At 45.9% G+C, this 27,799-nt stretch overlaps 3 protein-coding genes across 5 annotated transcripts; 2 read left to right on the top strand and 1 right to left on the bottom strand.

The window, feature by feature from the left end:
- Positions 1-920: 920 nt before the first annotated feature.
- On the top strand, positions 921-18,316 carry agap2 (ArfGAP with GTPase domain, ankyrin repeat and PH domain 2). 3 transcript variants are annotated; one of them, XM_028410349.1, is made up of 19 exons: positions 921-1,286; positions 9,097-9,155; positions 10,402-10,489; positions 10,641-10,726; positions 10,830-10,965; positions 11,510-11,644; positions 11,725-11,843; positions 12,488-12,640; positions 12,791-12,865; positions 13,155-13,259; positions 13,862-14,042; positions 14,151-14,276; positions 14,411-14,545; positions 14,770-14,829; positions 15,042-15,193; positions 16,329-16,419; positions 16,553-16,775; positions 16,861-17,143; positions 17,455-18,316. In XM_028410349.1, the coding sequence occupies exons 1-19, from the start codon at positions 1,124-1,126 to the stop codon at positions 17,659-17,661; spliced, it is 2,577 nt and encodes an 858-aa protein (XP_028266150.1). In that variant the 5' UTR covers positions 921-1,123; the 3' UTR covers positions 17,662-18,316. The 3 variants fall into 3 exon arrangements, with proteins under 3 accessions (XP_028266150.1, XP_028266151.1, XP_028266152.1); XM_028410351.1 differs by lacking the exon at positions 921-1,286 and adding an exon at positions 5,373-6,399; XM_028410350.1 differs by lacking the exon at positions 14,770-14,829.
- Positions 18,317-19,289: 973 nt separating this feature from the next.
- On the top strand, positions 19,290-25,104 carry zbtb39 (zinc finger and BTB domain containing 39). The gene is made up of 4 exons (XM_028410919.1): positions 19,290-19,380; positions 20,291-21,537; positions 21,623-21,979; positions 22,574-25,104. The coding sequence occupies exons 2-4, from the start codon at positions 20,320-20,322 to the stop codon at positions 23,522-23,524; spliced, it is 2,526 nt and encodes an 841-aa protein (XP_028266720.1). The 5' UTR covers positions 19,290-19,380; positions 20,291-20,319; the 3' UTR covers positions 23,525-25,104.
- A 111-nt stretch (positions 25,105-25,215) lies between these two features.
- On the bottom strand, positions 25,216-27,434 carry ackr5 (atypical chemokine receptor 5). Its single transcript, XM_028410920.1, has 2 exons — positions 27,341-27,434; positions 25,216-26,704 (listed from the first exon to the last, which is right to left on the bottom strand). The coding sequence occupies exon 2, from the start codon at positions 26,699-26,701 to the stop codon at positions 25,616-25,618; it is 1,086 nt and encodes a 361-aa protein (XP_028266721.1). The 5' UTR covers positions 26,702-26,704; positions 27,341-27,434; the 3' UTR covers positions 25,216-25,615.
- Between the last annotated feature and the right edge of the window lie 365 nt (positions 27,435-27,799).

The raw sequence follows: 27,799 nt of genomic DNA, 5'->3' as shown, positions 1-27,799 counted from the left end.
GTTTAAACTGGTATGTCTGGTTATATTAGCATTAATTAGCTTCATTGGTATGATATAAAAACACACATATGCCTTTGTTTTTATACATTTAGAAAACACATCCTTATACTCACAGGACACAATTTGTTGCTCATGCTGCAATGCATTCTGGGTGCATTTTGTCATCCTGGCAGATTTCTTTAACCTCTGAAACATCATCGAGGAGAACACAGATCACTTTACTGAGCATGAACGTCTTACTGAAGACAACCAGACGAGTGAAGAGGTCGCAGCGTTCTCTCTTTAACAGCTGGCAAAGAAGTCCGCCTGCTGTCATCAGCTGTTTAAGGTAAACATGTTAAAGCATAATCCAGAGACTGTCTCACACACATTTTAACATGGAGATTGATGCACTTTTTTCATGGTTACTCAGGCCATTGTTTATTCATATACTGGTAGTTTGAGTTGTTGACTCCTTCCTGATGACATCATGCAGTTTATGGACTATTGCATTGTCGGGCCGAGTAACCGCAAGATTTATTACTATGTAGTCAGTGGCTAAATTTATCCAATAAAATCTGATGTGGTCACCAGAGAGGATGTCACCCGAGATTGTCCCAGTGCAGTGATGATACCCACTGTGGGGTCAAATATCCTGCAGGAGGACAGAGCAGAGACAGAGAAGCAAAGATCTGATCCTGGTTCTGTATGTGTGACTGTCTGATGGGCCGACCTGTCTGCAAAATAATGAACCACTTTAATCAGAACATCCTCCAATCCACTGTCAATATGAGACCTAAACACAAGTGTATATTATGTGAGTGGTGCAGCAGCCTCAGATCCATTTTCAGTCCTGTGACACGACAGCAGTCAAGCTGCCTCACCACGATGTGTGTATGGTTTAAAATAAGGAAGTGAATTCAGTTCAGTTTGAAGTGTGCAGAGGAAACTGAGACGCGCATTGTCGTGATCTGACTTTTGTGGTCTAGGAAGAGGCAGCAGAGACACCCTGAGGCGCGCTCGCTTCTCCTTCTACTGCTGCATCTGTGTCTTAAGTTGGTCTTCTTCTTCTGGTGGAAACAACCAGCCGGGAGTTCAAATGGGCTGAAGCAGCTCTCTGCTTCCCACCGATCCATGCGTCAGGATGAACAGCAACAGCAAATCGGTGAACTCCACAGCCATAAAAGCGGTGATCAAGAGGCACGAGTCTCTCCAGGGGGCAATCAACAGACTCTCGAAGCAGGTTGAAAAAGTGACAGACGAGCAGCTGCGCTCGGGCCTGAAAGTTTACCTTCACAGCATTCAAGGTAAGCTCCTCTTCCCTCACACCGCTGTATTTACCTGTGCAGCACACTGGTTGATGTCCTCATTAACAGGCTGCTCACTGTAAAGCCTTTCCTGGCGTGATAAATCTTGTGCAAACTACAACACAGTCACTCTTTGTTATCAGCTTTACATGTAGGGTGTGTGGGAACAACACAGAATAGGTGATTGATATCTCCCTCTGCACTTCCTGTGTGTCGTTTTGAGGAAGACGTGTTCGTTTCTTGAATTCTCTTTCTCTCAAACATCACGGCAGCTGCGTGTGCTGTGTGTAGTGGCATTTATTTATTGGTCCACCTCTGGACACGGGCAAACAAACATCTCTCAGCAGTCATCATCGCCATGGCAGCAGGATGAGACCTGCTGTGCGGCCTATTTCCTGTCTGCCAATCTGCAACTGCCCTCAAAGCCACTTCCTTTCAGACAAACAGGTCCCATACATGTTAGGTTGATCAGTTTGACATCATTTCCTCATACCGCTCACTTCCCAGTGCTTCTTGTTAATATGACACAACGTGTTACCGTTGAACTCCAGGTGCTTTTTTCATGTGTTTTCATGAAACCTAGAAGCAGAAAAAGAGAGGAAACAGGTGGATAATTATGTTTTTATATATAGGCAAAACTAAAGCGAGTCAATAAATTATTCAGATTTCGTCAATATCGTCTCACATTGCATGTAACACTGTGCATAATGATGCCATTCACACAGCCAGGACCCAGAGTCACCGCAACCAGCAATTATAGTGTAATTATGACAGAAGTACGTCAGATTTCAGACACTGTTCAGTCCACCGGATTATCTTCTGGTCTCATCAGTAAATTCATGTGCGAACTGCAGGTCAGCCGGCTCTCTGATGGGTATTGGCGAGCTTTGAGGTCTTTTTAGAATCTGGCACATTTTGACGAGCTCTGAGCGGAATCCCCTCTGTGTAAAAAACATTCAATTGATAATTGATTTTTTTTTTTGTATAATTAGGCTGTTAAAGCTTCAGTGCTGTACTGTGGATCAAAGCCAATGTATCCTCAGTGGGGCCAGGATCTGTGAGTGCAGAGTTCACTGGTGCTAAAAAGGGAGCCACCGCTCTCTCTCTCTCTCACTCACTTTTTGGAGTTAATAAGCAGGAGGGATGTGGTCGACTGAGTATGTGTGTGTGTGTGTGTGTGCCACAGAAAAAGGTTTTTGGACAGATATCAGGAGAAAAGGGTGAGGTGCTCCTGGGAGCTCAATGAAGACATTTAAATGTGAATCTGACTGGTGCTCACTGCAGCATGGCAGCAGAGGCAGAGACTGAGGGAGGCAGGGAGGGGAGAGACAGTGAGGACAGCTCATAGAGAGGGAGAAATGAAAAATCACCCAGCATGACCACTGCCCTTGGCCACTGTCCATCTGACAGCACACGCCAATGGGTGGCAGTGTGTGTGTGTGTGTGAGACACAGACTGGCTTTTGTGCATCCTGTGATTTCACATTAGAAATGATGATTCTCGGTGCTGCACTGCAACACGTTCACTGCTCACATCATGCCCTGAAAGTGTGTTTGGATCTTTTTTTTTTTTTTTTTTAAAGCAGCTTCCTGTGTGCAACTCTTCCTCTGCGTGCGTGTGCGGCCGTCGTTCCTCTCAGGTTGTGCGTTTTCCCCTTGAGCCCGAAAGCGGCTGTCAGAGGTCCTTTGTATTCAGTGTGGGTAGTTATTGCCCTCTCGCTGACTGAGGAAGGGAGGGGTGGAGCGGGCTGAGCAGGTGGACAGTCACATCCTGTATCAGAGGATGATGGCGGGAGGCTGAGAGTGCGCCGCAGGGAGAGACATCCTCTGATTTCACATCAACAAAATCCTTTTTTTTTTTAATCAGAGAGTAATTAACATGAAATTACACCCGGTAATAACTGAAGAGATGGATGTATAATCATGTTTGCTGCAGTGTTTCTGGTGTTGCACACAGCTTAATTGCAGCAGTTCCTCATGTGCTTACGTGATCGTTTCAGTCGAGGAAGCGATTAAAGAATTTGTTAAGCAAATATTTAGAGAAAAAATAGAGAATTTGTGGAGTAAAACTGACAAAATCTGACATTTAAAGGGCAACATTTAAATCAAAATCCTGTTTTTTGTCCACAAACTTGTGTTTAATTCATTTGAATATTCTAATTTTACATTCTGTGGTCCAGTCAGTGTCCAATCATCCTTTTTACGCCATTGCCTGGTTCATGCTGTGAGCCCACTTCTGCTAATGAACACATGCCATAGTAGGCAACAGACTACAGATCAATACACTCACAGGAAATCTCTTTCACACACACACATACATACACACAGAAGAGAGAGAGAGAAACACCATTTTGACATCCTGGGAGTGATACATAATGTACCACAGGCAGAGGAGGAGGAGGAGGAGGAGGAGGAAGGAGGAGGAAGGACATGGAGGAGATGATTGTGCCACCAGAGCCAGGAAGATTGTAACACCTTAGCAACAAACAAGCCAAGCCTCCGACTGAGGAGGAGCCACACGGAGCCACACACACACACACACACTTCCACACAGACAGATGAATGATGTTGGATGAAACTGTCCTGACAGATGCATAAATGAGACGACTGATGAAAACACCCTTTCCTCAACAATCCATTTTTTTTCTGTTACTACACTGATCGGTTCTCCTGCATCACCCCCCCTCTCATTTAGCAGGTCCACCATGTGTGTGCACTGCTGCTTTACCACCAGCCGTTACCCGTTGCCTCCCCTCCTCCTCCTCCTTCTCCTCCTCTCCGGCATGCAGGGAGAAAGATGGAGGGGAGGGGACGGGGATGGGGATGAGCAATAAAGAGCAGGGACCCTGCACAGTCTGAGAGGAGCAGCAGCAGCAGGAGAAGCAGAGAGAGAGAGAGAGAGGAAATAAAGGAGGGGAAAAATGAGGAGCAGGATCTGTCTGCATTGTATGGATCGCCTATTGGAAGGAGGGGCATGTAGAGGGAGGGACACTGGAGATTTCTATCAGTGCATTTGTGAGAGCAGGGGAGAGAGACGACCTGTGCATGTGTGAAGGTGTGTGAGTGTGAGTGTGTGTGTGTGTATGTAGGAGGTGTTCTTTGGACTCGTTGAACCTGTGCGACGGCGTCTCTGTCAGAAAGGCTTCAGAGCTGTTTGAGCCGTGACTCTCGCCACAGCGCCTCTTCTGTGCCGGCACTGTGTTGTCATGCTCAACGCCTGATGTGCTCAGAGGACACGGGGCAGCCCAGGAAAGGGAGGAAGGTGCGTGATGGACAGCGGACGCGCCCTCACTCGGTCATGCATCTCCACATATCCTCCAAATATTCTGTTGGCTTCTCCTCCAGCGCCTCATCAATGTCCTTCCTGTGTGTGTGTGTGTGCGCGGCTGCCTGCTTTTCTCCCGCCGCACTCGCTCTCTGAATGGATGCTGCTGTCAACACACATGTGAGGCTTGCCCATGATCTGGACTGGACTGCATTCAGCTGTAAGGTGGTGTTCTGTGCCATGCTGCTTCACCTCTTCACTTTGGGTGACGTATGATGCGGGGAAGTTGTTGTTTTTTTTTCTGAACTGAATCAAATTATTTTGCTGTCATTGAGGAGGAAGGACTGAGCAACATGTAAGATGGGGGTGCTGCACATGAAAATAAGGTCAAGTAAATAATTACCATCAGCAATGAGTGAGGCATCATAACGAAGATTTATTTGCGTGGCTGCATACATTTGCAGAGGGGAGATTTTAATTGGGTGTTTTTTGTGGAACAAAAGAGCTGCTTGGACTGCACCGACTGTGAGCTGGAGCTTGAGTGGATTTTGCGTTCACATTCCAGAGAAATGAAAAATTGCAGTCAACGAAGAAATCCATGACTGAAAACAAAGACTGAGGGATTTGGGGGATGGATGAACCCAGCAGCCCCTCTGCTGTTGTGTCGTCCAAGGAGAAACTTAATCTCCCTCCATGTAAGTTTTTGGTCTCGGTCGTGCTGTCAGATTTTGTCACATCCCAACACGCTGGCAAACTGTCAGCTGTTCGTGTCCCTCTGTCTGGTTTCATTCATCTTCTGTGAGTCTACCGAAGCCTGACCACATGAGCGGAGGAGGCGCCCTGCAGCAACGTACCACCTACCTCATTTCCCTCACCCTCGTCAAGGTAGAGGCCGTGGAGGAGAATGGAGGGGAGGCCAAGAATGGCACACAGGGGAGGGAGGTAGAGGCCGAGGGGGGAGCTCCTGCACAAGCTCAGAATGGAGCTGAAGTGGTTTCAGGGAAACCACAAAGAGCTGAGGATGGTGCTGTTGCCAAAGAGGGAACTGAAGGACTCAAGGATGGTGAGAGAAAGTCGCCCTGCAGCGCTGATGTCCTGAGTAAAGGGGGAGAAAAGCCGCCAACCAACCTCTCCATCCCACTGCCGGCTGAGAGAGGGACGATCCAGAGGGCAAAGTCTGCAGACTTACTCGAAGCAAAGCAATGCAGGTCTCCATCCCTGACCACAACACCCCCTGCGGAGGTGGTGGAGCCCAGCCGCACCCCAACCAGGACCAGCTTCCCCATCCGCCCGGCGGGGCAGCGGCCTGTGAGTCTGCTGAAGTCTCACAGCAGTGTGGCCACCCGCGGCCGTGACTCCAGAGAGGGTCGAGAGCGCAGCCCTACCTCAGCACAGAGCCTGGATCGCAAGGACTGCCGAGTGGTGACGCGCTCACCGGGCCCCTGCAGGGCCTCCTGGGCCGAGGCGAGCAGGCCCGAAGGATGGAAGGACCTACGGGACGACGCTCAGGCTGGAATACCCCTGGACATTGGAGGTGCAGTAATGAGAGACATTCCCAGAAAGGAGAGGCTAAAGACAGGTTCCACCTCCTTACCTGCACCTCCCACCCAGGCCTCCAAACCAGCACGCAAAGGCAAAAGCCGCACGCTGGATAACAGTGACCTGAACAGCCTCTCGGAGGACCTGGGCCTCACCCAGCAGGTGCAGCCGGGCCAGCGGGGCTCCGCTAAAGACAGGAAGATGCTAAAGTTCATCAGTGGCATTTTCACAAAGAGTAGTTCAGGGGCAGCGGGGTCATCCTCCACAGTGCCTCCTGTCTATATACAGAGAGACTCCAGTGAGGAGGAAGGTAGGAGGTCACATCACACACACACACACACACACAGACACACACACACACACACACACACACTTTCATCTCTGAACTCTAAATCCACCCTTCATGTTGATCCATTCTCAGTGTCGCACTTCCGTCTGTGCACAGGCATCCATATGAAATGACTGGAGTTGGGTGGGGTTGATCTCTTTAAAGAACCCCACACAGAACACATTTAGCAGCCATCACGCTGTCACGTGTCGACACACATTGTCCTGAAGCCATGTGCAACTGCAAATTGATGACAGATGAAGTTCTTTGATTCGAGAATTGACAAAAGAATCATCTTGGTCAGTCTTAATCTACTTCCCCTCAGAGTGCCGCCCGATTTCACACCGCTGGAGGGGTAATCTGACACACACACACACACACACACACTGACGCTCACACCCCACACAGACACACTTAAGCAACGTTCCCCAGCATGGGTTTAAATCTCATAATGAAGCCAAAGGGGAGAGGAGCTGGTGGCACGATCACAGATGGATTGCTCCGCTCCAGCTGATTTTTGCTTCGGCTTTATACCCATAAATCTGGAACGCTTGGAAGGAAGGGGGGAGAAAATGTGACATGATATTTGTTTAAGAACATTTCTAATCCTGTCTTTGATATTCCACCCACTTCGTCCTTCTTCTTTTTTTTTCTTCCCTCTCACCCTCTTTGTCTCTGTTCTTTGGTTTAACATGCACACATGTAGCATTTTAAGATTCACTGGTGAGCGTTGGCAGTGTGTGTGTGTGTGTGTGTGTGTGTGTCGACGGCTGCAGCGTACAACAGTGCGTCTCTTTCACAAACATGTTTGCTCAAAGACGGAGCGAGTGTGAGCCTGCGGGAGTGTGTGTGTGTGTGTGTTTTATGTATTCAGTAATTTGTTGTATTCACACTGTTACACACACACAGTGTGGATTCGCCCAAATAGTAAGACTGGCCCCTCCAACCACACACACACACACACACACACACACACACATAGACACAGACAGACACACACTTAGGGCAGGAGGAAGTGTTGCCATGGCAACCGGCAGGACTGCTGCTTGCTGCTATACAGAGGCAGAGCCTGATGAAACACCGGGGTGGAGGAGGTGTGTGTGTCTGTGTGTGTGTGTGAGAGAGAGAAGGATTGTGTATTAACACATGGCTTAGAGGATTCTGACAGAATTCCTAAAAACAGAATTAAGTTAGAAATCTGGCAGTTACAGGAGACATCTGGGGGTTGCAGTGGTGATCGCTGGTGATTGGTTTGGAGCCGGCAGCGTGGGTAATTGGCTTTCCATAGAAATCTGTGTGTTGAGGCGGCAGAAGGATCACATTGTCTGATCACTTTTGGCTGCAGCAGCAGGCCATAAAGAGAGCTTTCAGTCACAAAGACAAAGTCAATCACTGTGTGTGTGTGTGTGTGTGGCAGGCTTCTTCCTAAGCTGTGTGTGAGGACCCCCACCCTTTTCTCGTTAAAAGAAGCCCTATAGATGTAGACCCTCACGTTACTTTATCCATACTCTGCTTCTGAAGGACACATCCCATGTTCACAGTGAGGGTATCAGCCACTCTTTCTGTCAGCGCTGGTTTCTCTGTTTGTCTTTGTGTCTTTTTTTTCTTCCTCCTTCCTTTTGTAATTCTCAGACACCAGCGAGGCGGCTCTTGGATCGATTACAATTACATTTTGTGCAGGCATGTGCGCATCTACCACAGCTTCAGGTTGAAGATAATGTGGATGGTCCTTTAGGTGCAGTAACACAGACAGCCTCTAGATATGTAAATAGTCACAGTGACTCCACCTAAAACCAGATGTTGCTGAGGCGGCCAGTTAGCATTCTGTAGTGGCGTCCATCTTTCCCCTTTAGCATGAGTCCTGAGAAAAATAATCATTTTTTTTAATACCAGGCTGTAAATGTGTTTATTTCTTCTTCTTGACTCACTTTTGCAGCCAGCACCGTGTGGCCATTTGAGGAATTGCAGTTTTTTTTGGGCATATGTTGTCTTCATTTGACAGATTTCTGCTAAACATGAGCAAATGCTAGCATGTAGCTAAAAAACATTGCAGCATCATAACATGGCTTCTGTCTCCAGTTTATTAGGTGACTGTGTTTGATTTTTTTGTGACTCTCTTTCATCTCTCTTTAAACTCTGTGAAGCAGCAGCTGGGTGTCTGGGTGTGAGTGTCACATCACACTGGGGGCACGACACCACTTTTGCCCAGTGGGGGTGTTGGCACACAGCTGTGTGCAGCCCAGCTACTCCTGTATGTGCATATGTGTGTTCATGTGGATTCCCTAAGTACAGAAAACAACAATAATCCGACGGTGTTGTAGCTAAAATTAGCCTTGAAATCAGTTTTTACATTGGTTATTCACAAAGTGTTCCACTTCCTGAGTGCAGTCAGACATGGCAGCTGACCTGAGCTTCCAGTAAAGGACACAAAGTGGATAAAGAGCGATGCGGCGGCACCTCGTTGGATCCCCCGCTGCGTCTGAAAGGTTACATTCATTAAGACGACCTGCAAGGCCACGCGTGCGCCCAGTCACGCAGCAGCTGTTTGATTTATTGCTCTCCCACCGGCCGTTAAGATGGCCGTCCGTCCCTTCTAACTGTACACGGTGAAAATGATGAATCTCCCCCTCTGTGTCTCTGCCTCACTGACTGTTTGTCTCTGTCTGTCTCTCTCTCTAGTAAATATTGCCAACAGCCAGGAGTGGACCCTGAACAGATCCATCCCAGAGCTGAGACTGGTGAGACTGCCACTCACTGTCAGAGTTAACAGCGTGAATGTATCCACTAATAGGTCTAAAAACTGGAGATGCTGCTTTAATGGTGCATCACGGTACAAGAAGAAAGTACATAAAACTAACATGTATTTATTGCCAGTGTAGCCTAAAAATACATCAGCTACTCAATGAGATGTAATTCTTTTACTCCTGCTACTCTGGCTTCTAAATTAGCCAACATCTTAACCAACAGCACCTTAAAAACCTTAGCTTGCTTGCTAGTGTTATCATTGGAGATGATGGATGGCTGCATGCCCTATTACTTCACCAGCTAACATGATGAATGGTACTGATGATGACTAGTCACTAAGCAGAGTCTACAATCCAGAGATTAAAGGTCAGGTAGGAGATTTCATTCTGATGCACTTTTTGTTAAATTAGTGTAACTTCTCTTTACAATCCGATAGCAACCGATTAGTTCGGCAGTTTCGCTTTAAAACGAAGAATATGAATCATCTGTGGAAGCTATGAAACACTAAAAACATCAGCCAATCCTCCGGGTGGACCCTGCGCGGAGTATTGGCTGGTTGTCACTCTCTTCCTGCTCTGCGCGCAGCAGAGAGGTACGTGCATGATGGCCGAAGTCACAGACCGCAGCTTTGGGGTGAGCTCCGAGAGAAAGGGGCGTGTGTTTACTTTCCAAATCTGGCCGACTCTCACTGAGTTTTGAAAATCTCCTACCCTACCTTTAATACACCAATGAACCATGACAGAATGACACCTCTATTGATCGAAGTATGAACACAATCAGGAGTGATTAGCTGATTAGACACAGAGCACACAAAACATGTAGCGCTCTTATTAAACAGACCCAGGGTTCCCCACTAGCCTCCTGAAGGTGGAGAAGCTTGTGTGATACACATAAATACCTTTTTTCTCCGATGCAGCCATATACTGATGTTGTGTAATATTCATGTTGTGATCTGCACACTGGCTGCAAACTGATGCTAGAAGGCTCGCTTACACATCTATGAATGCCACATGGTCACTTCTGCTTTACTCTGAATGCAGGACCCCAGCTTGTATTGCTGCATATTGTCAGAATACTTCTTCATGTCAAACAGCAGTGCAGTCCTGTTGTATTAAATAACAGATTAATGACAGGAACCTAAACATCTGCAGGAACTGAAAGTCTGTGATTTAAATGAAGACTCTCTGACTGAGATGTAAACCCGTGCAGGGACTGACGTCTCCTTCCTTTTCCTCTCAGGGCATTTTGGGAAGTCAGAAAAGTGGCAAGTCGGCACTGGTGAACAAATACATCACAGGAAGTTACGCCCCTATCGAGAAGCCTGATGGTAAAACACAAACACGCGGATACAACATGTGACTTCTTGCAGGCAGATTTGCATTGCATTATCTTTCAGCTGCTCAGAGACGTCTGTGCATATTTATGGATCCGTCCTCCGTCTGTCACGCCGCTCAGTAACATGTCTGTCTCTGTCACAGGTGGCAGGTATAAAAAGGAAGTGCTGGTGGATGGGCAGAGTCATTTATTACTGATCCGAGAGGAAGCTGGGCCGCCTGACGCACAGGTGCTTCTTTATGTAATCCTGTATGTGTGTGTGTGTGTGCAGACTTCATCCTTCATCAGCCAAAAATGCCTAACGCCTTCCTCCTCTTTTTCTCATCCTCCAGTTCAGCAGCTGGGTCGACGCGGTGATCCTGATCTTCAGTTTGGAGAACGAGGCCAGTTTCCAGGAGCTGTACCAGCTCTACAGCCAGCTCACCGCACACCGCTCAGACATCCCGGTCATAGTGGTCGGCACCCAAGGTGGGAAACATGGATTAAGATTTACTTTATTGACCTTTATAGGGAGGTTAGGTCGTAGAAGTGCATCTGAGATGATGCCTTAGCTCTGACAATTACAGATGACTGAGAGAGTCTGAGGGTGGAGGCATCTTTCCTTAGAGCAGCGGGGGGGCTGCAGTCTGCTGCTGAAGCTGCTTCCCTGTGGTTTGACTCACAGGGTTGGTGCCTAAGTCACCTTACCCTGAGAGGCACCAGGTGTAGTGAAGAGACACAGCTGGTTGGGACTTTTTACCTTTTAGTTGCATGTTTTCTCTGCCTGTGGATGCTGATTATTTCTCGCCTGGCAGGATGAACTGTAGTGTGATCTCACGGCTGTCTTTCATCACAAATTCACTTTGACCACTCAGATTTCATACTGGGTTCCAGGAGGAGCTTGTAAATAAGGAAATAAACCACACTGGTTTCAGACTTTTCCCCCAAAATGAACTGCTAAATGTCATCAGTCCACCACAGGACAGTGAGGTGACTCATATAAACTCTCCAAATTCTGTTTGTTTTTATTCAGATAAAATCAGCAGCACCAACCCTCGTGTGATCGAGGATCAGAGAGCCAGACAGCTGTGCATCGATGTGCGTCACTCCCTGTTCTACGAGACCTGCGCCACCTACGGGTTCAATGTGGATCGAGTGTTTTCAGAAGGTGAGCTGACTCAGATTCCAGCAGATACAGACTCACAGTGCAGAGAATCAGTGGAGTGAAACAGTGTGTGTGTGTTTCAGCTGCACAGAAGATTGTAGCTCAGAGGAAGCAGGCAGCGCTGCAGGCCTGCAAATCTCTGCCCAACTCACCCAGTCACTCTGGAGGCTCCACACCTGGATCAGCATCATTCCCCGGACAGGTACCCTCCTTCAGTCTGTCAAATAAGGAGAAAGGTTTGAAGCTTTGAACGCTGAATACAGGCGCCAAACCTGTTCAGGAGCTTCAAAAGTAATGATTATCCCATGAGTTTTAGCTGTTTAGTGAAAGCATGCTAACATGCTAAGCTATAATGTGAACAATCCGTCACATCCAGTATTTTAGCATGCTAAAATTAGCATCAGGAGCCGCTTGAATGACAGGTTCAGGTTATGTTTTCAGTCACAGGAAGGTCTAATATGATAAGATGCTTTATTTTAGATTACATAGTGGTAATTTGATTACTTTAAATTAAAAAATACTGTATTGATAGTATCAATAACTGCATCTTAATTCGGATAAAATAAAAATGATCACAGGTAAAATGAGCTAAACATCAAAGAAATCAGATAATGTTTCATTAGACTACAAACAGTGTGTACTGTACTTTGTCAGATCCAGAACCTTCTCCTCTTCATCCATCTCAGCTCATATCACAGTTTTATCACAGTGATAAACCACTTTCTGTCAATCATTGCCCACTTGTTGTAAATTTGTTTCATCGTTCATCTCTCCACACCTCCATTCCCATCTCCCCCTCCTGACCTCTTGACCCCGCTGCCCTCCTCCTCCTCCTCCTCCTCTCAGGCCAGTAATGGCCCGAGCAGTGGCTACGCCTACTCCCTCCCCTCCACCCCGGTGGTGGGTCACAGAGAGCTGCGGGTTGCACAGGGAGAGGGGGCAGGCAGTGTCAGCTCACGTTCTCTGAAGAGCATCCCCAGACGGCCCTCTCTCTTCAAGGTCAGTCTCCACCAACTGCCTGAGCCTCACGTCTTTTAGTTTCCTGTCATCTCACACCATCATGTCACCCACCCCTCACCCACCCCCACACCCTGTCTCTCTCTGCTGAGGTCATCCACCTTTCTTAAACTCTTGTTGGTTCTATTTCAGAACCGAGACCCGGATAAAAAGGCCTCTGATCCAAAAGCGGATTCGAGCAGCGTGCGGGGCGTTCCGATCAAACAGGTTTGGGTCACATAACGCAATGAAGTGTGTATTTTATGTGCTTACACCACAAAACAAAGTGAGAACAAAAATCTATTTATTTCATCTTACATAAGCAGCAGAGAAATCTGTTGTCTCATCCGTTTCAACCTTCCTCCCGGCTGTTCTATTAATATAAGTGCTCTCAGCTATTGTTGTCAAACTCTCTCTCTCTCTCTGCTTTGAACAGACAGAGGTATCGACTAAATTTAGTGCCGTTCTGAGCGTCGCTTGTTTTGAGTGCCTTGACCTTGGCTGTTGTTTTCTGCAGAGCATCCTGTGGAAGAGGAGCGGCAGCTCTCTAAATAAGGAGTGGAAGAAGAAATATGTCACCCTGTCCAACAATGGCACGCTGTCTTATCACTCCAGCTCCAGTGTAAGCAAACACCACAGCACTGATCAATACGGCAGTAAAAAAAAAAACAAAAAAAACAAGCAAAGCATCAGCACACAGCCAGCAGGGAACAACGGCAGCTTTTCAGATGTAACTACACTTTCAGCTTTATGGTCTGTGGCAGCTGTGATTGTTGGCCGGTCTGATGGAGTTTCTCCCCGGTTAATTCCAGCAGTTAAAGACATGGAGGAGATGCTAACTTGTTTTCCTCTCTGTGACACACTGCACAGGCCGTTAGATGCTGCTGCTGATCCAAAGAAAAAAACACTTTTAGAGCTGACCAATGTTTGCAAAGAGCAGGACATGCTCTCAGTTTGACCCCTCTACAGGACCCAACATCGCTACAAATCCCATGATGCACTTCACAAGATGCAACATGGTTGTCAGTTCAGTAGCAGCATTGGATTCATCATATCACCATTGTATTGCACAAGTTAGTCTTGTTAGCTTAGCATAAATAAAGTTAGCTTTCAGGTTGGTCTGTACAGCTACGTGGCTAACCGGAAGTAAAAAGCAGCTTGAAGCAGCTGTGTTTTATACTTGTCGTCATGACAACGTCTTCTTTCTCTGTCAAAACCTTTCAGGACTACACACAGAATACTCATGGAAAGGAAATCGACCTGCTGCGTGTGACGGTTAAAGTTCCCGGCAAACGTCCTCCGAGAGCCGTGGCGCCTGCAGGTCCCTCACCCGTCCCGCCCGGGGCGGTACCTGGTATTAACGGGCTGAGTAAAGACCTGACAGCCGGGGACAGCAACACCACAGGTACACATTAAATACAGTTTTCTCTGTTTCTTTCTTTTTGTATCATGAGTTGAGTTTGTTTTGCACGTTAGGATAATGTTTGATCTTCTTCCTCTGTCATGCTGTCAGTTCCTCAGCTGTGTCCTGCCACTCTGTCTGTGGTCGATGACCGGTCTGGTGGTTTGTCCCCTCAAGGAGGTGAGAGAGGTCTTCAGCGCTGCCCCTCCTCACTGTCCACCAAGGCACAAAGTGTCGGTACGTACCACAGGCCGTTAAAACCTTTTGATTCATCGCCAGCGCCACCTCAGAAACACTTTGGGTGTAGCCCACTGCTACAACTACCAACAATGCTGTCATGTGTGATTTATTATATTTGCACCAAATGTCAGACGCCCTGGAGGGGACGGCCAGTCCTTTTTCTGGGAAAGACCCCAGCCAATCATCTCCCATGAGTGACAGGAAGAAGAACAGGAGGAAGAAGAGCATGAACCAGAAAGGAGATGCAGCCGCCGGGCAGGCTGAAGGTAACACAGGAAAAACAAAGAAAGACATTTTCCTGTTAATGTTATCACTTAAAAATCTTATTAAAGAAATGTATTTATATTCTGACAGTTACGCAGTTCTGCTTTGTGCTTCTTATTTTTCTTCTGCAGACATGTGAGCGACCGTCTGTCTGAATGTGTAACAGCTCTTTTCTTAAACTTGTTTCTCTTTTTTCCTTTCCCTGTGCTTATCTCTCGCTCCGCAGCCAAACGCAAAATGTGGAAGTTAAAGAGCTTTGGTAGTTTGAGAAACATTAATAAAACAGGTAACCAGCGAGGGAGCTCTGTGTGCTTCACATTCATGACCTGCATCCCGTTTGTCTTCAGTTCATAGACCCCCACATATGTTTCTGTTTCCATCCTCCATCTAACTGCTGCTTCGTGTTTGTGTGTCTCTCACTGACTGAAAGCTCGGCTGTGTTGTTGTTGTACCGCACATCCAAATCTGAGTGTGTGTGTGTTTTTTTTTCACCTGCAGAGGAAGAGAATGCAGATTTCATCATTGTGTCATTCACTGGGCAGACGTGGCACTTTGAGGCTCAGAGCCTGGAGGACAGGGACTCCTGGGTGTCGGCTATAGAGAGCCAGATCCTGGCCAGCCTGCAGTCCTGCGAGAGCGGCAGAAACAAGGTTGGAAAAAAAAGTCTTTAAACCACAACGTGTCATCCACATTTTCCATCGTCGGTGTCTTTCTTGTGAAGATTAACATCTGCCAGGTTCTCCGCCTTCCTCTAGGTGGCTGTAGATGTGTGTGTGAGTGGTTGTTTATCTCTCTGTGTTAGCCCCTCGATAGACTGGCAACCTGTCGTCCATTGATAGCTGGGATTGCCCCCCCCCCCCCCCCCCCATGTGACCATGTACTACAGGGCAAAGCAGATTAAGACAATAGATGGATCGCTAAATGGCTAAATGAGTTCTAGTCTGCAAATTCGAGCAAGGACTGAAGGCTTCATTCGGAGAATTTTCAAGGATTGTTCGTGTTGTCGAGGCACCCACAATCCTCTGCACACATGCAATGATCTCACAAAACAACAGGGAACAAAACAGAATCCACTTCCAAACAGACAGTCGGCCATTTTGGCATCTCAGAAATGCCACTTTCATGTCAGTTTAAAGTCATTTTTAGGTTGAACAGGTTTACACATTCAGAGTTTGGACGCCTTGTTTTGAGCATGAGTTCATTAGTGTAGGAGCTGTTTATATATATGCATATAGCACCTATATATCTAGGTGCTTTACAAAAAACCCGGAGGAGCGGGAACTGGCTCACAAGGGGGAACCTAGGCGGCCGGGGAGAGGAAGAGAAGATGGAGTCAATCAGTCAGAGAAGATGAGACAGAGACAGAGAGAGAAACGTGCAGCAAACATCACATGTTACAGGACAGGTTGTTGTAATTGTAATGCTGAAAAACTATGTTTGTATTTATTTATATTTCAGCTGATATGTTGTTAAAGTTAATTAGCACTACACAGATGAACAACATAGGTGTTGACAGGAAACACTGGGTGTGTCAGAGGGCCGGATGCAGATCTGAAGGGAGAGAGACCTGCAGAAAGATACAGAGAGAGAGAGAGAGAGTATATATGCAGTTAACTAACTAGCTCTACAATGTTGCTCTGCCCTTTTTTAGCCTTCAATGCCTGTGCACATGATGCCACATCACACCAGTCTCAGAGAGGCTGAGGGGTTGTTTTACATATAATTTGTTATCGAAACAGAATCACTTGTGTGGATATAAATAAATGATTAAAACTGTGTGTGCAGGCGCGGAGGAGCAGTCAGAGCGAGGCGGTGGCGCTGCAGGCCATCCGAAACGCCAAAGGCAACAGTCTGTGTGTGGACTGCGAAGCTCAGAGTGAGTTCCTGAATGTCTGCGTCGTTCCCTTCAGCAGCTCTTCTACTGTGAAGGATAACTGTCCATCACCGTCACCATCATCACCTGCAGGGCTGCCGATGTCCTAACCAGTCTCTCCTCTCCCACCCTGCAGATCCCACCTGGGCCAGTCTCAACCTGGGTGCGCTGATCTGCATTGAGTGCTCAGGGATCCACCGGAACCTGGGGACTCACCTGTCACGTGTTCGCTCGCTGGACCTGGACGACTGGCCAGGAGAGCTCACACAAGTTCTGGCTGCTATCGGAAACCACATGGCCAACAGCATCTGGGAGAGCTTCACCCAGGGCCGGACCAAACCCACGCCCAATGCAACACGGTGTGTTTCCAACACCATCGCTTCACAGTCTGATAAAAAGCAAAAAGCAAGCACTATCTTATTCTGTCTGTTTTTGCTTCACCAGAGAGGAGAGAGAGTCCTGGATCCGGGCTAAGTATGAACTCCGGGCGTTTGTGCCGCCTCTCCAGCCGGCCTCAGGGACGCAGCCTGCAGAGGACAGCATGCCGGTGTGGCTCCTCTCCGCAGTGACTGAGAGAGACCTGCCCAGGCTGCTGCTGCTTCTGGCCCACAGCACCAAGGAGCAAATCAACGCTCAGCTGACGGGGTCGACACCATCGCCGCCTCGCACGGCTCTGCACGCAGCTTGTCAACTGGGAGATGTAGTCATGACCCAGCTGCTCATCTGGGTGGGTTTCTGCTCATTAGTGAAAAATACCTGGCTGAAAGGTTGGGCCCTACTTTGGCCTACTTGGTGCCATACTGACTGATTGTCAGTGTGTGTGCACTCAAAATAACAACTGGATACATTAAAACCAGATTTTGGCTTGTCATGAAGCAGCTCTACAACAAGATGGAGGTCAGACGACCTCAAATTTGTGACTTCTGTGATCCCTGAGTAGCATTGTTGATAGTTCAGGTCTTGAGACAAAGAAAAATCAAAATCCAATCTATAAATAAGCCTAACGATCATCTTCTTCATCCATCTCTTCCTCCACAGTACGGGATCGATGTGAAGGCGAAAGATAACCAAGGCCAGACGCCCATGATGGTGGCCAGAAAAAACGGGAGCAAAGGCTGCATCGATATCTTGCTCCAGCACGGCTGTCCCAACGAGGCCTCGCCCACCGCCGCCACCCCTATCCTCAGCCGCCGCTCCAGCACCGCCAGCCTGGGCCGCACCAGCTCCAGGAAGCGGGTGTCGTAGCCACCCCACCCCACCGGCTGGAGGACACTCGTGGAGTAGATGAATAGGTGGAGAGGAAAGAGGCGTAGTGTATCAAAGTATCATAAAACATAAAACATTGTTTCTGAAGACTGAACAACATATCAAACAACTTAAAAGCAATATTCACTCAATTTGTGGATGGCAGACATATTGCTGAAATACTGTGTTGTTGTTGACCTCATTTCAAAGAGTAGAACTGTAGCTGACACTGCTTCTGTCTCACTTCCTCCAGATGAAGTGCAATCATCCAGCTACGACGACAAAAAGCAACAAATGTTAGCGCTAACTGATTTGTTGTGGACCAAACAGCTATTTTTTTGTTTGTTTTGTTGTTGTTTATTTGTTTTCTTTGGCTTTACAGAATGAAACCTACAGTACGTCATGTTGTAAGTTATGTGTGCCTGTCAGTTTGGCCCAATATAAAATGCTGAGAAATCAGCTGAGATAATTCTGCTTAGACTAGAAACATGAATGAAACATGTCAGTGTTACGGTCACAGGTCTGAGATACGGCGTTTTAATATACTGTAAATGTAACTATACTACATACTTAATGTTAAACTCTGTAACGAAGACACAGCCGAAAAATCAGACACAATTTTGTAAATGATTTCTTACTGGTAGTTTTGAAAATATGGTCAGGTTTGTTTTGTTTTTCATCGTCTTTTATAATTTCTTATTCTCCTACATCTCATGAGGCAGTGAGCAGATGGTTTTACAGAATGTACAAACATGTGGAAGTGTGATAGCCGGGAGACAACATGAAGACATTATTTACATTCATATTATTGTTGTGTAGGTCGATCCCATGAGTTCACCGTGTATGAAGTATGCAGCGTTTACAGGTGTTCTTCTGACACTTTGTGGGTAATGTGAGCTAAAAGAAAAGGTTACAAAATAAAATAAACTTTTTTTAATTAGCATTAAGTTGATTGTGTACTGTTTATTATTATTATTATTATTATTATTATTATATTTCATTTGACTAATTGTTTATATTATTTTTATATTTATGTTTTTTATTTTGTATTATTTAGTCCTTTTTAAGCCCATATTTTCGTCATTTGTTATTTTAATAATATGTTAACATATATATATATATATATATATATGTTATATATATATATATATGTAAATATATATTATTTTAACACATAATAATATGTTTGTTATATTAACAAACGGTTCAGACTATATACATTATATTTTAAATTATTATTATTGTTATTATTATTATTACCATTGTCATTTATTTCATTTGACTAATTTTTTATATTATTTTTATATTTATATTTTTATTTATTTTTTATTAATTAGTCCTTTTTAAGCCTAAGTATTCGTTTTTGTTATTATAATTTGTTATTTTAGTAATATTTTTATATTAACAAACGGTTCAGACTATATACATTATATTTTATATTATTATTATTATTATATTATATATTTATATTTTTAAATCAAAAAGCTCTGCCTCACGCTGACAGACGTACAGTTGTGCTGTTTGCACTTTGTCGTTGCAACGCCGCCTCCAGGCTGTAGGGGGCGACGTCTGTTCCTTTTTGTTGACATACGTCACCAAAATGCGACGGACAATAAAAAAAAAAAGCTCAGAATTATAAAATGTGTTATCAGTGGAGGAACCGCGGAGTTCTTCTCGAAACAAAAGAAAAGAGAGGATTCTTCTGTCGTATGTTAACAGGTGAGTTATTAAAAAAAAACAGACGACGTGACGTTTTAACGAATAACTGTAAAATGTATGTGTGTGTTGAGCTGTTAATGGACGATAAATTTGTCTGGACTGTCTGGAAAAAAAAAACTGTCTGAGCTCCGTTAGCTTGTCATTGAATTGCAGAAAGTAAACATTACAGGAACCTAAGTACAGAGTTCAAAACACAGATAGATATATATCGTTTATTCAATATGTCGGAGTTCTGCTTTTCTGCAGAAGACAACAAAAGTGGTTTGACTATTGATCGGTCTTCAAATGTTATAATTATTAATAAATAAGTAATTTAGTCAATATGGCAGCTTACCTGAGAAATATTTGATTTAATGGTATTTTATCTAAACTGATAATCAGGTGACAATCTCTAAGAACTAAGAACATTAACCAATTAAATTAACTAATCAAACTAACAAGATTTTTTAGCAGATGCATAGTGGTTATTGAGAACTTAAGGCTTTTTCCAATGGAAATATTTAATATTTATTTATAATTAATTTCTAATTTTAAACATATTTTCTTCATTTTTAAATTAATGTTTTTGTGAGGTTAGAAAATTGACCATTTAAAAAAGATAAACTGATGATAATTAAAGATGGAGGGAGTCAAAATAAATAAGTAAATGGATAAACAATTTTTAAATCTTTAAAATACAAGTTATATGATATATGTAAATTAAGAAAGATTTGAGAATAGTTTTGAATTGTTCTGTTGACTGAAAGGTATTTTTAACTTATATTTAATTGAGACTAAATGTGTTTTACATGAAATTGAGTTTTACATGTCAGTGTGGTCTCTCTGGGAAGTTTCTGACTCTTTCACGTTGGAAAGTGATGTATAGTATTGAGTTTGTGTTCCTCTTCTGTCTTTGCTGTCATTCCTGCAGTTGCACTGTAACACAGAGCTGCAGCAGGGATGAGGATCCGGCTGCAGGGTCCTGGCCATGCTGCCAGCCTTCTTGCTGAGCTCAACCGCTGCCGCCAGACGCGTCGCTACTGTGATGTCCTCTTACAGGTTGGAAATCGGACATTTGCTGCCCACCGTGCTGTATTGGGCTGTGCTGGGACATACTTCCGAAACCTGTTCACCCGGGCCCCAGCTTCGTCCACTGCTGCCCTCTCTCTGGAGTTCATCTCCCCGGCCAACTTCGAGAAGGTACTGACATTCGTCTACACAGGGGAGATACTGACTGATCTCATAGATGTTGGGGTGCTGTATGAGCTGGCTGAGAGACTCGGCATCAGCGAGCTGGTGCGAGCCTGCCATGCGACCTTTCCTGACCTGCAGGCTTCTGTGTCTGCACACTGTAAAGCGAGCAGCCCTGGAGATGTCACTCTGGACTCCAGCATGGTTGCTGCTGCGTCCACAGTTGCCGTAGTTGGTGCTGCATCATCTGTGTGCTCGTCAGTCACCTCCTGCTCCTCTCTGTCTTCATCTGCTGCCCCTACTCCTGCTGCGCCTTCACCTCTTTTCCAAGCTTCCTCAGCGCAAACAGACTCTGAAGCTCCCATTGGAGGTCTGGAGCTGAAGACAGAAGACGTCCAGGCTCATATTGGCTATGGGCAGATGGCCACAAATCATCAGCTACCAGTAGGACATCTTTTAACCAGCAGCCACACTCAGAGCGAAGGCGTGCTGCCTCCAGGTCCTGTGCTCCAGCTGAAGACTGAGCTGGAGGACTCAGAGGCAGGAGGCGGCTGTGAGGTTGGTGACACAGATGGTCGAAGAGTTCGTGGGAGTGTGGATGTCTCTCTGCCTCAGGGCAGCAACCCTGCACCATCTGACTCCTGCTCTCTCCCTGACTCCTCGGCCCAGCTCGGGGCTGAGGCCTGTGCTCCGACGTCCTCCTCCGGAGAGCCTCTGGGCAGCCTGCAGGTGGTGATGGTTGAGGGTGGTGGGGTGAATGTGCAGAGGGATGGTAGGCTGATGTTTGGAGACATTGAGGAGGAAGAGGCTGAGGAAGAAAGAGAGGCTCTGCACGAAAATGGATCAACAGAGGAGGAGCAGTGGAGACAGCTGGCAGGTGAGATCATTGAGCTGAGCGACGATGAGGACTTCATGGAGGAGGGAGATGAGGAGGACGATGACGATGACCTTGTCTGTGTCGAAGGCGCAGAGAATACAAGCAGCGAGGTAATGTTTGTTTGTTCTAAGCTCAGTCAATCAGGTAACTATGAGCCGCACACAGCAGTAATAATGATCTGTCCTCCTCTCACAGGTAACAGGAAACATGCTGTCATGTAAATCCTGCGAAGTGCCTCTTCCAGCTGACCCAGCTGCCATCAGGAGACATGGCGAGACCCACCTGACGGAACTGGGTATCTGCAGGGTATGCAGCGCCTCGTTTCCAGACCGCGCCGCCGCCATCTCCCACTCCCTCTCTCATGTGGGAGTCCAGCTCTTCACCTGTGACATGTGCCACCTGCAGTTCTGCAGCCAAAGCAAACTGTTGCGCCACATCCGACAGGCCGCCTCGAGGTACACCATCCCACAGGGGGCGCTGACCAGCAGCCAGGGAGCCCTTTCCGAGCTACAGTGTGCTGTGTGCAGAAAAACCCTCAGCAAAGACTTTCAGGTTAGTGTTAAAATGTCTTTTCAGGTTATTCTGACATACAGACTAAATTAAAGCACAGGGGCTTTAAGGTGGTATTTCTGCCTCCATTATGTTTTTGTGTCATCTGTCAGGCTCATGTGATTACAATCTCTAAAGAAGAGCTTGACAGACTTTCTTAAAATGTAAAATTTCAAAAAAGTTGCACCAAGACGACACAGATTATCCAGTCAGCACAGTTTCAAACTGCAATGCATGTTTGTTCAGGGTAGGGTTGAGTGCCTAAATGTCCCGCAAACAACTGAACGCACCACCAAGAAATACGTCTGTCTTCTGTTGCTGTAGAGCATCAGTAATGTAAAGCACGTGGTGTGTTTACATACAGAAGTTAAAGTTGTACAAACAGATACTGTGGTGCTTTATTTGCTAAGAAGCATCATCAGGAGGCGCGGACAGTGTGTTCAGGCATCTGCTGTTTGTTTAATTAGTAGCAGAGAACTTGTTTCACAATAAACCATCTGACAGTGATGTGGGCAGAAGAAGAGTCACTATTTAACCACCTGTTTTGGCCTTCATCTGTCACTCATGTGTTTCTGTCTTCCTCCTCCTCCTCGTCAGACGATCAGAGACCACCTGCTGAGTCACGTGTGTCCTCAGAGCCTGAGCTGTGGAGTGTGTCACCTCCCTCAGCTCTCCCTCTGTTCCCTGCTGTGGCACACCCTCGCCCACCTCTCTCTGCCCATTTTCACCTGTCCACACTGCGCCCGCTGCTTTGTGGAGCGCCCCCTGCTGGACAGACACATGGCAGCGCACGCCGAGGAGGCGGCAGCTAAAGAGAGGGAGCGTTCTGCACTGAGGGTGTACGGCACCGGGGGAGGAGGTGTGGGAGGTGTGGAGGAGTTACACAGCTTCCAGGGCCCACACACACTCCCCTCCTCCTCGGACTTTCAGTACCACCTTGGCCTTCCGACCACAGAATCTGTGGGGAGCAGGGGAGGCAGCACAGGCAAACGTAAAGCAGATCAGTCTCTGGAGGGTCCACTGTCTTCCTGTACCTCGTCTTCTCCACAGGACGTCGGCGGCCTTGTCAAAATGAGTAACCTGGGTTTGGGGCTGGGGATGGGCTTCAGCATCCCGGAGAAGTTTTTTCAAGGCCCGCTACAGAGCTTGTCCTCCGGGGTCCTGGCCAATGGCAGCTCGGGACAGGATGTAGCTTCCACAGCAGGCGTACAGCGGAAGTGGTACCGATGCCGCTACTGCGGCAAACGTTTCGCCCACTCTGGCGAGTTTACCTACCACCTGCGTATCCACACTGGGGAGAAACCTTACCAGTGCAAAGTGTGCCTGCGCTTTTTCAGAGGCCGCTCCACCATGATCTGCCACCTGAAGACGCACGCCGGCGCCCTCATGTACCGCTGCACCGTCTGCGGACTCTACTTCTCCACGCTCAAGCTGGTATCGTCACACATGGAGCTTCACAAAGACCACCTGCCCCCAGACTTCAATATCGAGCAGACCTTCATGTACAACGATCACTCCAAAGAGCCGCTGCCCACTGTGGACACCTGAGCACACCCTGTTCACACTTCCTGTGTCCGGTTGCCGTGGACCATTTACCACATTTCCTCAAACACTGACTGAGGCCTTTATAGTTACCTCAACAGGCCTTTATTGGAGTTCTCTCACACTGATGGTGAGGAGACCTTTTATTTTCTTAAGGCTTTTATTTTGAAATATTACAGACGACTAAGGCAGTCAGAAAGGACAATAGTACGACAAAGCTAACACACACACACACACACACACAATGAGTATCCTTTCACACAGCTGTTTGTTTGAGGAAAGGTGGACGGCAACAGAAATCTTATTTTTGTTATTGATTGTATTTTTGATTAATTCATAAATTGCTTCCAGTACACAAAAACATTCCCATTGAAATTACATACAACACACAAACATCTGCTAATCTTCACATTTTAGAAGCCAGAGAATTGACATTTGTGCTAAATGTACTTAAACAACAGTATTGATTATTATTTTGATCATAATAATAATATACTACAATAACAATGAACTAAATCCAGGATCAAAATAGTTTCTGATGAAGAAGATCTGATTATTTTCAATATTGATTAAATTACTTGATAAAAGATCTCAAAAGTGCATCAGAATGAAATCTCCTACCCTACCTTTAATGCCCAAAAATTAATTTGATAAAAAAATTATAATTAAATTCCAAAACTAGATTTAATAGCAAAACTTGTTTAACCTGACAAAAGAAGGCCTCAGTGACACATTTAAACATGAAAATATTCACTTTACACTAAAATAAACAAAAGCAAATACTTTAAAGTTTTTAAGAATTCATTGAAATGAATGTTGGTTGATCCATCAGGTGTCTGATCAAAGATTCAGCTCTGTGTTTTAGTCTTTTTTAGACCGTAGTGGACGTGTTATCAGTCAGATCCTGTTGACCGTGCGGTTCAGTGTGTGTGTGTGTGCGTGAAGCAGCCACTAGGAGGCAGTGTGTTCTGTTGTGAGGCAGTGCTCTTCTAAACACACCTCTGTGTGAGGATGGTGGCTGATGACTGACCTCACTGTAGCATCAGATTATTTTCATATGTTTGCAGTATTTTCTCACACTACGAACCTTAAAGTTTAATTTTCCTTCACTTAAAGAGTTTGATTCCATGTAGTCACATGCTGTAGAAATGTGTAATTTAAGTGCCCATCTACACATTTCTGTGCGATGTTTGTGTCTTACCTCATATTTATGGCAACTATTTATTATTTTTACACATTTATAAGTGTCATTATCTTATTCTGAAGTTATCTATGAATGTGTTTTTTTTAAAAATATTGTTATTGAAAATAAAAGAAATGCCTCTCTTGGAAGACTGTTATCAGCCCTGGATTTTTTTTTTTAAAGGCCTCTTCCAGCAAAAACTCGTCCATCATCAGAATTTCAGTGATGAACTTGCAGAAATCTGCGTCATGTTGTGAACCTCCTGCTTCCAGAGGCTTGTAACCTCTGCCCCCGTTTAAAGCCTGGTCTCTTCCTGCCATTGTGCCATCTGTGGACATGACACCACCACCCACCCCCCTTTCCCCTTTCCCTCTTTATTTTTTTTTTTCTCCCCCGTCTTCTTATCACTGAAACTGTGACACATTCCAGGAATGAAATAAAGATCAGCAGAAGCAGCGACGGCTTGTAGAATAAACACAAACCTTGTGTGTCTTTTTGTGTCATTGTTCCACTCGTAGCACAAAATTCCACTCCAGCTCAGGTGGATTACAAGCAGTGTTTGAGGGAGTTTTTATTGCATTTTAACAGAATAAGACTACACCAGCATCCACAAACTGATAAATAAGCATCTTGTGAATTAGAGCAGTTATGTTCTAACATGTTCGTATGGATACAGCCTTTCTGACGTTCCTGGTGTGGCGCTGTTCTTCTTCCTCTGTGCTGTTGGATTCTCGATGTCGCCTTGAGTTTCTGATGTTGTGAGCAGCTTTGCAGAAAAACATCAAACATTTTCTGTACATGCTGAGAAAAAAAAAAAGCTGATAAAACAGGAAGTGGATTATGTGAGGGTGGTGTCTGTGAGCCGTTAAGGCTGGGTTCAGTTCTGTCAAACATCTGGCTCCTAACGCCGGTTCTTATGATCCCACATCTGACTGGCTGGTGCTGGCGTTACTTAACTTGCGTTGCTTACCGGCGTCTCCTCTGCCTCCGTTTGGAGTGGTGGGCTTGGCGGCGGCCTGATCCGCGGTCTCCTCTCTGGGAATGTAGTTCACCACAGTGTTGATGAGGTTGCTGCGAAAGCTCTTGCTAAGAAAGTTGTAGAGGAAGGGGTTGGCGACGCAGTGGAACAGAGAGAGGCTCTGCACCACGCTGAAGGAGAAGTAGAGCACCTCCACCGTGTTGCAGCTGAAGATGTAGGGGTTAAGGTCGTCTATGATCATCAGGAACATGACCATGTGATAGGGCAGCCAGCACAACACAAACACCAGAGAGTACACGTGCACCAGCCACACATCCCGCCGGCCCTGCACGTCCGGCGCCGTTTTGACTGCTCGGGCGATCAGCACGTTGCAGGTGATGATGACGGCGGCAGGGCCAATGAACTGGAAGATCAGGCAGAGGAACGCCACGGACACGTACCACTCTGTGTAGTCGTGCTCAGGCAGCATGTAGCAGCCCGGCTCTTCCCACTCCAGAAGATCCACGTGGACGTTCTCCATCAGAGCCAGAAACAAGGAGAACACCCACAGGCCTCCGCAGAGCACCCAGCGCTGCCGGCCCACCACAGGGAACAAGGTCGGGGACAGCGGCCTGGTCAGGGACAGGTAGCGCTCCAGGGTCATGAGGGCTAGGAAGAAGGAGCTACTGTAGAAGTTGACCACGTAGATTAGGTTGGTGACCTTACAGAGGAAGCGACCCCACAGCCACACCTTGTCCATGGTCACCTCCATCATGAAGAAAGGCAGGATCACGATCACCATCAGGTCCGACAGGCTCACGTTGATGATGCAGAAAAGAACGCCGTTGGCCGAGTGACGTCGACGCCAGTTGACCCAGACGACCAGTGTGTTCTCCAGCAGGCCTACCATGAAGATGAACAGGTAGAGGAGGAAGAGGGCGATGCGCCGGTAGTTCGTGTCCAGCTGGATGGTGCACTCGTACACAAACCATGGTGTCCCGTTCAAGAAGTCCAACGAGTGGTTGTACTCGTGAGAGTTCATGGTCTGAAGTGAAAAGCAGAGGAAAAGTGTTTCATATCTGTGCAGAGTTTAGATTTACTTCGGTGTTAATCTGATTATGTTTTGAGAGGTTACATAACAGCAGCACAGGAGCAGGAGGTGGAGCAGGAGGAGGAGGAGGTTGGTGGTGGTGGCAGACATGCTGAGCTTACTCAAAATGTTTTTCAGAGGTGAATAATAACACCACAGCAGATTATCAGAAGTCTGAGGTGCTATGAGGTTATACTGAGTTATTTTGGGATTAAATTAATACCTTCTTATTCATAGCAAGTATTATTAACACCACTGTCTTCGTCCTATTTAATAAATCTTGCACCTACATAACCACTGACACATCGGTAAGTATGTCCTGTCAACACTACAAATGATTATTATTATGATAAATAAACATAAATCTAAAAAAACCCCTAACCCCTAACCCTAACCCTAACCCTAACACATATAACTAAAACAAGTTAAATAAAGTTTTAAAATATATATTTTTGTAGGAATAATTTCAAGTTAAGCAGCTCCATCTGGAGCCACAAAACCTTTTAATGAAATTTGCATAATAAATTTAAACACAGTGTGTAAGCAAGAGATGCGTTTTATCCTTTAAAGAACAGCTGAACTTCACCTTACCTTGTTGTGGTGATGTTTCTCTGGGAATGAATTCTTCCAGCTCCGATGCTCAGGACCATCTGAACAATAAAGCAGTCTCTACCCTCTCATTTCCCATGAAACACACACACACACACACACACAGATCCAACAGGACATCCTCAGTATCACTAAGTAAAGATGTGTCCTGGGGGACATGTAAATCTGAATGGAACATGTTTTAAATGGCAACTAGTCTCTAATTTTATACCCTCTATTATTTATTTATTTAAAAAAAATAAAATAAAATAAAATTATATCAAAGCTTTCCAAATTATATGTGGGATGTTTTGTTTTGTTTCATCAAATCAAATAAATCAAATTTAAGATTGGAATAAAAACAAGGCAGGTAGCTCATTGTAGTAAGTTGATTAATATCTTACGTCCCAAACCGCCTAACGCTAATTTAAATACTTCCGGTTAGCTAAACGCTAATGGCAA

The sequence above is a fragment of the Parambassis ranga genome, chromosome 7 (genome assembly GCF_900634625.1).
Source record: "Parambassis ranga chromosome 7, fParRan2.1, whole genome shotgun sequence".
NCBI lineage: Eukaryota > Metazoa > Chordata > Actinopteri > Ambassidae > Parambassis > Parambassis ranga.
The sequence above is the reverse complement of the archived record's forward strand: the minus strand, read 5'-3'. Positions and strand labels throughout refer to the sequence as shown.

Excerpts from the sequence above, each read along its gene's own strand:
- ackr5 (XM_028410920.1), bottom strand. The coding sequence starts at position 26,701 with ATGAACTCTCACGAGTACAACCACTCGTTGGACTTCTTGAACGGGACA.
- zbtb39 (XM_028410919.1), top strand. The coding sequence starts at position 20,320 with ATGAGGATCCGGCTGCAGGGTCCTGGCCATGCTGCCAGCCTTCTTGCT. Across the intron at positions 21,538-21,622 it reads CAGAGAATACAAGCAGCGAG|GTAACAGGAAACATGCTGTC; the intron begins GTAATGTTTGTT and ends CTCCTCTCACAG. Across the intron at positions 21,980-22,573 it reads CCCTCAGCAAAGACTTTCAG|ACGATCAGAGACCACCTGCT; the intron begins GTTAGTGTTAAA and ends CCTCCTCGTCAG.
- agap2 (XM_028410351.1), top strand. The coding sequence starts at position 5,373 with ATGAGCGGAGGAGGCGCCCTGCAGCAACGTACCACCTACCTCATTTCC. Across the intron at positions 10,727-10,829 it reads CTGGGCCGCCTGACGCACAG|TTCAGCAGCTGGGTCGACGC; the intron begins GTGCTTCTTTAT and ends CTCATCCTCCAG. Across the intron at positions 13,260-13,861 it reads CTTATCACTCCAGCTCCAGT|GACTACACACAGAATACTCA; the intron begins GTAAGCAAACAC and ends AAAACCTTTCAG.